Source organism: Pundamilia nyererei, unplaced genomic scaffold (assembly GCF_000239375.1).
Source record: "Pundamilia nyererei isolate P.nyererei 1_Seehausen unplaced genomic scaffold, PunNye1.0 scaffold00041, whole genome shotgun sequence".
NCBI lineage: Eukaryota > Metazoa > Chordata > Actinopteri > Cichliformes > Cichlidae > Pundamilia > Pundamilia nyererei.
In genome coordinates this window covers 88,375-101,556 of record NW_005187442.1, presented here as the reverse complement: position 1 = coordinate 101,556, position 13,182 = coordinate 88,375, and the positions used below count along the sequence as shown (strand labels likewise).

The window sequence follows — 13,182 nt, the reverse complement described above, 5'->3', positions numbered from 1 at the left end:
GAGCAAACACACCACAAAGTAAGTTAAGTTTCACTTTCGTTCGTTCCCATTCATTCCAATGGGCAAAAACTTGCATTTAAATATTCATATTAAAAAAACTATAGAAGTAATAAACACCAAAAGGCATAGCAACTCATTCCTGATCCAGCCGCACAAAATGATATAACATATATGAAGCTTGTGTCAAAACTGTGGGATGAGTTACGGTCCAAAATTTCAGGCGGAAAAAGGAAAATAATAATAATAATAAATCCGAGCAATAGTAATAAGTGTGCCTTTTGGCATAGGCACACTTAATAATAATAATAAATCCGAGCAATAGTAATAAGTGTGCCTTTTGGCATAGGCACACTTAATTATTAATCTCTTTAGTACTTCATCGTTGAACATTTAGCAACTGCAAAGTTGAGTTGGCACAAAACAGTGGTCACTAACACCTCTAAATATCACTGCACTTCCTTCCTGTTGTCTTTAAACCCCAGTTTAAGATTAAACATTAAATAAACTTCTCAAAATGGTGCATAAATCAACTACACATCTAAAGCATATCATCACACCATGTATTTCAGCATATAGCCAAATAATTCTCTGAAGATATACTGCTAAGATTTTCAGAAAATCTAATATAATGAGGTTTAACCACATGTTTTAAACAGATTTTAAAAAGCAATAGCTGCACCCGTGATTTAAATCCACATGATTCTGCTCATCTTTGTTAGCAACTTTCAAAACAACAAAACAGGATTTGAACACAGACAGAGCAATTAGAATCACTGCCACAGCATTTGATTTTGCAAATACTAACACTGGTTTATGGTTTAACGGCTTTTAACTTTGATATTAACTTGGCATATCATAGGAAGAATACGCTGCGTGTCAGTGAAATCCATTCAATCTCTCTCTGCTTGTTTATCTCTCTTTTCTTAGTGTCAGGGCTTTCAAGCTGCCCGTTAACAAAGACGGCACTAAAGCCCCCACCGCCGCTCTTTAAAAAAATTCCCACACACAAACCTTTCACTGAGACTGAAAACCAAACAGTGTCATTCTAAAACACTCACTTTATCCACATTCTTTGGTGTCTCTCTCCTGTTACAGGACGACTTGCCTCCGCACTGTCCAGTAACGCTGGTTCCAGCGTAGAAACAAGAGGAGGTAACAACTTCAGGGTAAAAGTTTGATTGGCAGGGCAAATTAGCCAATCAGCCCAAGCCGAACTCATTCGGGGAGGTTCTGGAAGATGATTGGTTGGTGGGCGGTTTCCTGTGCTCGTGGGGGAAGCGTTTATGGGTATTGTATTCTTTATCCGCCTAGGTTCTCTATTTGACTGTAGCGCTTAGCAACTACATCTCCCATCATCCACTTATTCAGCAGCAGCAGCCCCCCTTTCACTTGTTTATCAGAAATAACAGACAAGAGGAAAAGACATAAAGAGGTGGATATGTTGTATGTTTCCATTTGATTTTCTTAACTTTAATAAAAATCTGCACACTGATGCAGCCCATACCATTAAAATATCAATCTAAACATAAGAACGAAGTGCCATGCACCTCAGTTCAAGTATGGTAAAACTAAAAAAAAAAAAGTGTTTGTTGCAAATGAGAAAAAAATAGTAATGCAGGAGGACTGTCACACGTGCTGCTTATTGATGCAAGAGAGTATTTGCATGTGCAAATGTTGACAGTGTGATTGACTTACAGTGCTAACGACATTGTATTAACTCACCACAACTTGGGGAAACATAAAAAAGTCAACAAGCAGACACAAATCAGTTTATCGTGTACATACTCCAGCCTACTGATTGTGTTGGTATTTTGGAGGCTGTGTGTGGCTATGCAGCGGTCAGTGCAGCATGCATTCCAGCCATACTGACTTGGGGACTTAGATAAAGTGAGTGAAAGGCCACACTTAGATAACTGAAAAGTCCACCTACATCTTACCAGTTACCTGTTGTGCACCCTTGCAGAGTTAATTGAATAAATACCTTGCATCTAAAAAGAAGTTCAGAATCATTGTATGTGCATACGTGTACACAGAATAGTTCGAAATGGAGAGCATGGTACCTTAACAAAACAATGAAAAGCAACTATCACAATACAACATCATTAAACACTCTAGGGTACTTTATATTAAATGGAAAATGTAGCACCTAGAGCTTGTTCATCTTTTATACTATGTTTGTATGTAAGTATAATATTCCTGTTGTTGTCCTTCCTCTCTGACAACTAACATCTGCATCTTGGATAGGCCCCTAACTGTACATGGGCCCTTTGCACATACCCAGAAATCCCATCAATCCACCCCAGCAGAGAGGTAAAGAAGAGAGGGCAGGCAGGGTGAAGTGGGTGGAAACAAGTGTCTGGGGAGATTTGTGACAGAAAGATAGCAGCAAGAGTGAAAGGGAAGGTTTAAAAGATGGTAGAGAGACCTCTTGAATGGCAGAGTTGAAGATGCCAAGATTTTCATTGGGAATACCACAGTCAACGTTCATGGTGTGGTGGTTGGCATGACAGACGATGGTAGAGATAGGATGAGGTGGAGGCAGATAATTTGCTGTGGCAACCCCTAAAGGGAACAGCAAGAAAAATAAGATTTAAAGGATAATTTTATTTTAGTCTATAGAAGGTGAGCCTGTCTAATGCCATACTTATCACCAGAAGGTCACAGTCTTTATTGAGTTTGCTGAAAATACTGGAAACTGTTCCACAAAGAAAATTAAGTGACACGTATATGTGTGTCATAATCGGATTTTTAAAAATTCTAAAATTGTCATATACAGCTCAAAGTAGTTATGCCAGTCTACTGAAACCCAAAAAGAATAACTGAAATAACAGTGAAGTAAATTAGAATGTTGGAGTAAAGAATGAGTATAAGGACAAGCTTAAGTTTCCTTTTACCCTTATAGTATTTAATTAGCAAAAGATATGGAAATATAACATATTTCTTAACCAGCAGAGAAAAGTCTGGAACAATCTGCGGCGGTGGGGAGGGAGGAACTAAGAGTGCGCAGGCGGAACCACAGTGTGGAGGGTGGCAAAGAGGAGGGAAATTTAAAAAGCCCGGACTGTCTCTTGGTGACAGGACAGCTGGGGTCAGTTAGCTGGTGTCTTACAAGTCATTTTAACTTATAAAAGTAGCCTCGGATCGTTAAAGACAGACGCATGATTAGTTTGGAAGCACTCATCATTTGCTGTAGGGCAAAATGGAGACGTACCACGATCAGGTAACGTCCGTAAATCAGCCGTTAGCAGCAGGTGTGGCTAACGCGTTAGCGCTGTCTTGTTTACTTTCGCCAAGTTGCCACTTAACCATCTTTTTGGTTTGTTTTACGGGTATCTACCTAAAGGAGCCAATGGTCCATGCAGTGGGTGGTGTTTGTAAATACATTATGTTTGCTCTTGTGGAGCTTTTAGGACTACAAACGGCCTCCTTGTTGCAGAAAGCTGGCTGTACTGGGGTACAGTTGAGTAATCGATTAACGCTTGTTGATTCGGTTACTGTTTACTTTGCGTGGAAAGTGCATGGAAATTGCACCGAAAACAGAAAGTTTTTATCAGTATTTACTGTTTACTAAACAAATATATGGATGAGGAAAAGCGAAAAACCACAGAGACGGTTCATGGTGAAGGGGGAACGGGGTCGTGGGCGCAGCAGCCTAAGCAGATGAGCCCACATCTCCTCATCAGCTCATCTAGGCCTGAGAGCACCGAGACATTCCCAAGGCAGCTGAGAGATGTAATCTCTCTAGCGTGTCCTGGGCTTACCCCAGGGCATCCTTTTAAATTTCAGTAGGACATGCGTGGAAAACCTCTCCCAGAAGGCATTCTGAACCACCTAAGCTGTCTCATTTCGATGTGGATGAGGCTCTATTCTGAGTACCTCCTGATCTTTTGGTCACTATCCAGAGCTCGTGACCATAGGTAAGGGTGGGGATGTAGATTGACTGGTAAATCAATAGCTTTGTTTTTATGTTCAGCTCTCACTTTACCACAATGGACCGGTGATGCAGACACTGCATCAATCAGTCTTAACAAGACCTCAGGATACTTGAACTTCTCCGCTTGGGATAGCAACTCGTCTCTATAATAATCTATAATACTCATTTTTAGAATGAAGTCAAGTCTTAACCTATGATGTTGAAGGCAGTCACCTGTTGTCACTTTCATTTGTAGCAAAGCAATGGTTTATCCTTCCTAATCAAACAGATTAATTTCCCTGAAGTGTGAAGTGTAACTAACTTTGTGTTATACTATGTTGATCATGTATTCCCTGTTTTTGAGCTGTGCACTTTAGGAATAATGTTGTAATTTAAAATGAAACTATTACCATTAGCACACTGTTGCAAAATTGCAATATTTCTGCAAACTGCACATCCAAACCAGTTTTAGTAAGAAGAAAATTATTTCTCTTTTTTTCACAGTGCGGTAATCAGGAGCTGATTTTAGTCTCTGCATTTCAAATTTATTCTCAAGGTTCAAAATTGTTAAAACTCTGACTCGTATACACTTACATTTTTTGTCTATAATTTTACAAACTTGGCATTTTATTAATAATGAAAATATTCATTTGTTTCCAAAACAACCTCCTCTTGTTGTGTATAGATTTTAGACTCACCTTCCAAGAACAGTTACATTGGAAGCTACTACCAGCCACCAGACAGGATAGTGAAACCTTCACGAGAGCCGGAGCCCCATGCACACTCTTCTATCAGCATGGGCACACACATGGCCAGCAGCTCAGTTTCCCAGAGCAGACCAAATATTGATAGCAAAGGTATGACGCATTCATTATCATGAGCTATTTGTCTCTTACAGTGGAAGTTTTTGTTTTTGTTTAGTTTTTTGAGGGGGGAGGGGGCAGACTGCTTTCTTTTACAGTTACCTAGTATGTCTTTGTATTGTTGTTTACTCTTCATCAGCCGTGGTTGATGCACTGAAGACCCTTCAGGAGAAAATTAGGCGGCTGGAGCTCGAAAGGACGCAAGCAGAGAAGAGCTACCAGCAGTTTTCCCATGATGCTCAAAAGCATCCACAAGTTACAACATTGTACAGTCAGACAGCAGCCAGCCTGCCTGGGACGGATAACTCTGCCAGGAGAGGTAAGCGACAAAGAATAGAAAGCAACAAGGAAACAGGGTACTGTGGGTCACTATGATCTGGCAACTCCATTTAACTGATTGATTAGTTTGTTCTCTGCTTTATAATGACAGAACTGGACTCAAAACTGCAGTCTGCAGAAGCTCGCTGTAAGGTTCTCGAGAAGCAGCTGGACTACATGAGGAAAATGGTTGAAAATGCCAAAAAGGAGAGGAGCGCTCTAATGGAAAATCAGGTAGCTCAGAATACTACGAATCAAAAAGTCATTTGAAAGTAGATCCCAGCTATAAGCATGATCATCACCTATTTGTTTCTCACATTTCTGGATGTAAGTAACATAAAAAACCACATATTCCCCCTGCCACTTTTACTCCCCTCAAGGCTTCTCTGCAGAGCGAGCAAAAGAGCAGCTCAAACAGCCAAATTCAGCGAGAGAAGCTGGAAAAACTCGAGTCAGAGTGTCTCAAACTGAGCAGAACCCAAACTCTGGCAGAGGTAACCTAAGGTTTCCCAATGCTGCTTATCTCTAATTCATTAGTCAGAATGCTTATCGCCAAAAGTTCATTATTTCAGGGTGTGTCACTGTGATAAATTTTCAGATGAAGCTTTCCATCCTGGAGCAGAAACTGCTGAAAGAAGAGCACGAGCGTAAACTCGTGCAGGAGAAGGCGGAGGAGGTTAGTCAGTTTTTGGATTGCACTTGTTAAGAAACAAGTAAATGCTAACTAGAGACACAACTTTTTTTTTTTTTAAATTGCCCACGCCACAACTTTCAGCACATATTCAACAATAAAGCTGCTGATTGGCAAATTTGATTAAATACTCTTAAGAAGCATTGATTTGCTGTTACTACTGCAGCTGCAACGAGAGTTTGATGTCAGCCTTCGACCATCTCTGCCAACTTCTGAAGAGACAAAGCCAAAGAAGAAAACAAAAAAGAGCATAAGGGTACTTTTCTGACCGATATAAAAATTAACTTTAGGCATTTATTTAAGGAGATTTCTTTGGATGTAGAGGTGATGAGAGCTGTCTTCTTCCTCAGAAAACCTCTAAACCTGCCGAACTGCTACCAAAGAGCCCAATGCACAAGAAAATGCCCTTTGTTGCAGGAACAGTAAGTCACTTATAATTTTCTGCACTTCTTTTTTTTGTTGTTTGTTCTTACTTTGATTCTTTTCATTCCCGTCTCTAGTCGACGAGCCCAAGCCATTCGGTTCATGCCAATGTGCAAAGTATCCTTCACATGATGAAGCACCACCAGCCACAGCTGTGCCAGCGAGTGAGTGCACTCCACAGGTCTGGCTGCGGAGTGAAGAAAAACCTCCAAAAGGACTTTTCTTCATCTTCCTCTGATTCATCAGAGAAGCCTAACAGGCTGCCCGTTGACCCATCGCTAAGCTCACTCGCCGACCTGCTCCTGGCTCTGCAGGACGAGCTGGGACAGATGAGCTTGTGAGTAGTGCCAACCAGTGAGCTGCATTAGGAATGAAGGCGTATTTAACATAATTTAAGTTCTTTTTTTGGACATATTAGTGAACCTTTTATTAAAGTCGTTTTATATTTGTCACCTTTGTCAGTGAGCATCAGGAGTTGGTGCGTCAGATCGATGGAGCTCAAAATCCGGAGCAGAGGCAGGACCTCCAGAGAGAATTGGAGCTGCTGGTCACCAGGATGGAGGATAAAGGATCTCAGATCACCAAGCTCCGCAAACACCAGAGGATGGTATGTGACCTATAAGTTGGTACAACTTAAAGGGGATAGATTTGTAACAATTTTCGGTAACACAATGAGAAACTGGATCTGATGCATTGAAAATAATCATCTAATCATCTTTTAAAGTGCTTTAAAACAGCAGTAAGCATTCACCATTGACAGCCCACCAATTGTCAATAGTGAATGCCTATATCAAGCAAAATTTCAAATAATGAATTCCATGTCTGTAAAAGTCAGTTCTTCCATGGTGTAGTGGTTAACATGTGCACGTTACATGCAAAAGATGTCTGGTTCAAAACCAGGAGGGGAGACAGATTTCTGGGAAGTTGCATTTGGGAAAGGCATCCAGGGTAAAAATCTTTGCCAAATCAAATATGCGCATCCATCCTCTGTGGTCACTGCTTGTGAGAGTAAGAGCCAAAAGATGAAGCAGAGTCTAGTAATATAAAAAAAAAAAGTGCATTAGATCCACTTAAAAATAGTGATGGATAAGATTATTTTGAGATTTTCAAACAAATTAATTTGATATTTTTAGAAAAGTATTTTTATGTATTTAAAGCAGTTTTTTAGCTGCATGTCGTTAAGTGGAGCTGGTATTACCTCACTGAAGAATTTACACACTTCTCCTGTTATTTCTGACATTTTAATAAACAGAAGAGAAATGTATGCTTGAATAAATTAAAGTCTACTTATAAACAAATGGTCAAAAACAATCCTGTCGTTTTCAACAGAGGATGGATCGACTTGTAATAGCAGCTTATTGCAGTGTATAATTGTGCTGAACAGATCCAAGTGTGTGATGTTTTCTGCTCCCTCCACAGATCCAAAAACTGGCCCAGTGCCGATCATCTCCTGAGGAGCACACAGCCAAAAGGCTGAGTGGGATCAAGCCACCTGCTCCTTCTCCCGTTAAGACTGAAAAGAAGGGAAGGACAGATAGGACTACTCAAAAAAACCTGCAGCTTCTCAGAGAGACACAGAAGTTCAGAAACAGCCTCAAACAGGACGACCTCTCCTGGGAAACGTGATTTTTCTCAGTGAGACCTTCGGCGTGCAGACCTGAATGTTACAGCTGGATGATGTGTGGGGTTTTTTGTTTGTTTGTTTGTTTGTTTGTTTGTTTTTTCTCTGGACGACCTCTGGACATTTTTAGTAACAAATTGGAGAGGAAATAAGGCATTCTACACAGTGCTTATTAAATAAAGTATTGCACATACACTGTCCTTCATAGGGTGTAGTTTGTGAACCATGATCTTAACCCAATTTAAAAGTAATGTTAATGAGTCATGTGCCATAAGGAGCTAATGAGCTGGATTAAATAACTTTTATGTAATCATAGTTGTTTATTTTTAATAAAGGCTATTGTTTCTACACATTGCAGATTTATTTTTCTTCCACATTTATGTTTGTCACTGTTTATGTACAACCACTAGATGGCACTGCGGAGCCTGTTCTATATTTAAATCAGAAGCTTTTCACCTTTGGCAAGTCGTGCTATTGGATGGATAAATGAACTCTAACTTTGTAATGTTGCTGGCAGCACCAGTCTCCCTGCTGCGTATAATCGAGAGGGATCAAATGCACCCCGAACAGCAGCAGGTCGAACAGCTGAATAAATGGAGCCCTGACCACAGATCAAACGGATGTGGGTTTTTAGTTGTATGCAAAAAACCCATTTTTTTGTTGCCACACACTGTTTTTTTTTTTCCTTTGCACTGCTGAAACAGCTCTGTTCTCCAGTGCTTGCTGGTCAGATGACATGGCAAATTTGCTGCATGCCTTTTGTACACACACATGTGCTGTTTATTTGAGTCAGCCACTTATAATGGGGAAAATAACCACATGTGAAGCTGCCTCATAACATTCCTCAACTTATCTCCTCGTTATCGGGCCTTAGTCAACATTTTTTGCTATTCTGTCATCAAGTTTAATATACGAATAGAAGTTCTGATCTACTCTAAAGTAACTTTAGATGTGTAATGCATTCACATGGATCTGAAATGAGCACATTTTCAAGACTTTTTTTTCAAGAGATACCTGCTTTTGTTTATTACTGCATTCATTTCATTATGTCACTAACATTGCTCGGTCTTGGTATTCTTGGCATGCTGCAGAGTTCACTGCATGGTTAAACAATGCACTGAGCTCGTGTTTGCAAGAGAGGAGAGACTACACCTAATGCATTGTTTCTCTGTCCTCCCATATTAGATTACACAGCATGACTGGACACAACAATCAGGTTAGCTAGAGACCCAACCCATGTCCACTTATGCAGCAGCTCCACCCACTCTCCTGACCCTGCAACTTTGATACCTTGTGACTGCACATCCCTTGTTTGTCTGATTAGCAGTTGCTCCAACTGCAGTATTTTCTTAAAATTTTAGAGAGGAAAAATCCAAAAGTAGTATCTCCCAGTGTGTGGGGGGATTTTCCACGTTCTAGTAAAAGGCCCAGAGATGTTCCTGACAGAGCAACACAGTGTTTGCCCCTGAAAAGAGTAAGTATAGGGCTGCTGATTTTGCTTTTAACTGACCAAAACCATTATCGCGTTGGTTGTGGAAAAGCCTCTCTGCCAGGGCTGCTGGAAAAATAACAATCTGCTCGACAAAAATAAACACGCAGCTTCTTCGAGAGCGTAGACCATCGGACCGTGAGTCTTGAGTGTGCACATGCTCACTGATTGTCTTCAGAGCTTCGGTTTTTACCACATAAGCAAAACTTTCCTATGACCCGAGAAACTATGTGCGCCCTGGTGGGTGGTGGTGTGAAACATTGGTTTTTATTCACAGGTTATGGTACGTGACATGCAGTACACTTTGTACCTGCTGCTTTTTCAAAGGTTTGTAGCTGCTTGTGAAACACAAACAGTCAATGTTAGAAATGATAAAAATAGTTAACACAGTCGTTAAGCAAGTGTTAGTCATTCTTTATACTTTATGACATACTGGGTTATTTTTGGAGACTTTGAGAAAGGTTACCTCAGCTTTGTGTTGTATATACGTTCAAAGACAGTGTGACAGTGAGCTGCAAGATTGTAAAACTATTTACACACAGGTCTATGGAATTTTTTTTTTTGCATGTTTTTCACAGCTTTAATATTTCAGATCAAACTAGTTTTAATGTTAAACAAAGACAGCCTGGGTGAATACAAAGTGCAGTTTTTAAATGATGATTTCATTTATTAAAGAAAAAAAAAATGGTCCAAACCTACTTGGCTGTGTGAAAATTATTAAAGAAAAAGTTATTGCCCCTAAACCTAATAACTGGGTGTGAGCAGTGGTTTTCTGCTTGGACTCTCCCATGGATGCCATGTTTGCCAGTCACTTTCATACTGTTGAATAATGAATAATGTTAGAACTGCGCAAATGAGGTCTGCAATACTTTAGATGTTCTTCTGGGTTCTTTTGTGACTACCTTGGATGAGTCAGTGATGCAGTCTTGGACTAATTTTGGTAGACCGATCACTCTTGATGAGGTTCACCACTGTTTCAAATTTTCTTCATTTGTGGATAATGGCTCCACTGGAGTCTGCTTCTCCTGTCTGTGTACAGTCCACAGTGATTTTCTAACTTTTCTACATTGGGATCTGTGTTGAGGCCAAGACTTTAAGGGTTGACCTTGAGCTGCTTCACTGAAGAGGTTCTTAGTGTCTTGAAGAAGTGAAAGAATGAACTTTATGCACATTTTGTTTTTGCTTTCTTATCCATATAATCACTTTATGACCCATCAGCCTCACAGTAGGTCATGAGCCCCTGATACACAAGGAAATGAAAATTGAGAGCAGGGATTGGGCAGGGTGGATTGGAGTGGATCCTGTATGGGCAATACAAAGAAAGCATGTGTGTCAGTGAGTGTACTTTTTCCACTGGACTCTTAAGTAAACAGAGAGCAACACACCTAAAGGAGCAGGTGAAGCTGGTCGAAAGTTGGGACAGTTTCTCAGACAAACAAATTAAAAATTTTATGGTTCCAGATTATAGTAACATTTTGGGCTATGTGCTCAATCACCTCGCTTAAAGTCTGAAAATAGAAAACTGCCGTAACAGCGTAACTCTCAGTTTCTCAAAACAGAAACAAGCTGAATGCTGAAATTCAATATGCACACGCTCAGTAAAGATCTTTATCCACCCATGGAAAACAAGCAGGATTAATTCACCTTAGCAGAAGCTTTAAACAGAAACCAATGTGTTCAGACTGTTAGATGTTGACAGAAAGTCTTGATACTGTTATAAGCAAAGTTATTGTGTTCGTCATTTTGCATCTATTGTCAATTTAAAGAGACCCACACAAACCAAAGACCTGATTAAATATACAGCATATATACTGAAATAAGGCCCGTGCTTCCGTTATGGTCACTTCTAAAGTCAACAATTAACATTCAGGGTTGGGAGAACTGACAAGGAAGTTTTTCCTTCCTATTCTCACCAAGTGCTCGCTCAACAGCGCCCGATTGTTGAGGTTTTCTCTGTATCATTGTTGGGTCTTGGTGCTATAAATAAAACTAGTATGCGTTTCATATATCAAATTAGGTTTTTGGGTTTCGTTTTTCTTTTCTTTAAATATAAATGGTCGTGACAGCTGCTCCCTTATTCACCAGCTGTCTACATGTTTGATTTAGCAACCTCAAAAAGGGGATTTGGGTCTACTCCTGGGCTCAAATCAAGGATCTTTGACTTGTCAATGTGGAAACCCATACAATATGGAGTCACTCCATGAACTATGAAAGAAAATGTAAAATATATTGATAATTTTGCCATTAGTGTTGAATTTCTGCATAAATTTGCATTTATGCTCGCTACCTCTTTATCAGGACAATCTGTCCTTCTGAATTTGAGCCAGTATTACTTATACTCACACAGAAACTGATACACCACCTTTTAAATGGCTTTTCAACTGTAACCATGGTGACAAGCGCTCTACAAGACCTGCCCAGGTATCGTCTTTCCACTGATGTAAATGACGAGTTCCCAAGCAAATGTTACGCTGCAGTGATTCATTTTACAATATTCAAACTTTATTGGTTTAACATTGTGAAATTAAAAGGCAACACTAGGAAACGAGGCAAAAAAACCAAAAGAAACCCCCAAAACAAAACAAAGTTTAAGAGGAAGTGGGAGAAAAGAAGGGCACAAAATAAGCACAAAACTTTTTAGGAGGCATTCTGGCACCTGCAGGAGTCTACATATGGCTGTGTGAGAGGGGAAAGCCCAAAGGTTGTACCTACAAGACTGATGGCCTTTAACAAAAACAAACAAAAGCATTAAACCCACAAGAGAAAGGAGGAAAAAAATAAAATAAAACATACACATCTCTCTCTCTGAGCAGAACACTGATATGAGAGAACTCCGCAACCAAACGAGTTTGGATTTTGAATTTGAAATCTTACAAAAGACAGAAAGCAAGGTCATCTGATACAGCAATTGCAAATTAGAACCAAAGTGGAGTCACCATGTGACCATTTGCAGCGTGGAGGAAGTGTGACTTTACAACGCTAGAGGTTTGTGGCTGTGGTTGCAACTTTACTGGTGAATTTTATCTCTATACGCGGGTGAGAGGCTGTCCAGGCCACATGCGTGCTTTATTAAGCTGAAACGTAAAGGATTCACATCACTAAAGCAGCACCTTTGATTCTGCTGTATACTTAAAATGCTGCTTCAATGGCATCGCTTGAAAGAATGGAACACAGTCAACCTCTCCCTTCCGCCCCACCATGCTTATCACTGCTCGTTTGATCAAGAAGTTAAGGCCGATTGTGACATAAACAGACATTTAAGCAGAATACGACACAGAAAACCACTTCACAGGGGCCTGAAAGTGCTGAGTCCCATCGTTACTTAATACATGTGGCATATCATTTTGCAATACAACTTTATATATCTATAGATATATCTATGAAATCAACTGAATAAGGCACTTTTCCTTAAAAAGGTGCAGGGACTGCGTAGGTATCTTGTAGAAGTTGCAGAGTAAACACAATGGAGATCAGTTATCCATGGATATCAACATTTGATGGTTTGTAAGGAACGCAGCGACCACGCTGAACAGAGTTGCACAGCAGCCCACTCAGCAGCTGGGAATGAACTCAAATGTTTCTTTTAAATTGGCCGAAGGGACTCCACGTACAGAGAGTGAACGAAGGGGTGCAGCTAAGGCAAAAAACTCTGCAGCCTACCTGCCACACATGGGTCTTTGGGCTGTAGCCTAATGCCATCAGGTGACTGTAGGTTTTAAAGGCGTGTTAATGGTGAGCAGCAGAAAACGTGTAATCCAAAAATCACGTAAGCAAAAAAAACCCCAAACCAAATCAAACAATAAGAAGAAAAACATTTCCACTGAATGTCTTAAAAAACAAGCTGATCATTCATTCATTATCTAG

The 13,182-nt window shown here is 40.1% G+C and overlaps 2 protein-coding genes across 2 annotated transcripts in view; one reads left to right on the top strand and one right to left on the bottom strand.

The window, feature by feature from the left end:
* sesn1 (sestrin 1) overlaps positions 1 to 1,136 on the bottom strand; it is a 76,275-nt gene extending 75,139 nt beyond the window's left edge. Inside the window, exon 1 of the mRNA XM_005730988.2 lies at positions 1,059 to 1,136. The gene's annotated coding sequence lies outside the window, so the exon portion shown is untranslated. The remainder of the gene's footprint in view (positions 1 to 1,058) is intronic.
* A 1,856-nt stretch (positions 1,137 to 2,992) lies between these two features.
* Positions 2,993 to 8,170, top strand: cep57l1 (centrosomal protein 57, like 1). Its single transcript, XM_005730987.1, has 11 exons — positions 2,993 to 3,220; positions 4,599 to 4,770; positions 4,916 to 5,095; positions 5,207 to 5,328; positions 5,475 to 5,588; positions 5,693 to 5,770; positions 5,952 to 6,041; positions 6,136 to 6,207; positions 6,286 to 6,545; positions 6,671 to 6,815; positions 7,628 to 8,170. Exons 1-11 carry the CDS (start codon positions 3,200 to 3,202, stop codon positions 7,832 to 7,834), a joined length of 1,461 nt encoding a protein of 486 aa, XP_005731044.1. The 5' UTR covers positions 2,993 to 3,199; the 3' UTR covers positions 7,835 to 8,170.
* The last annotated feature ends 5,012 nt before the right edge of the window (positions 8,171 to 13,182 follow it).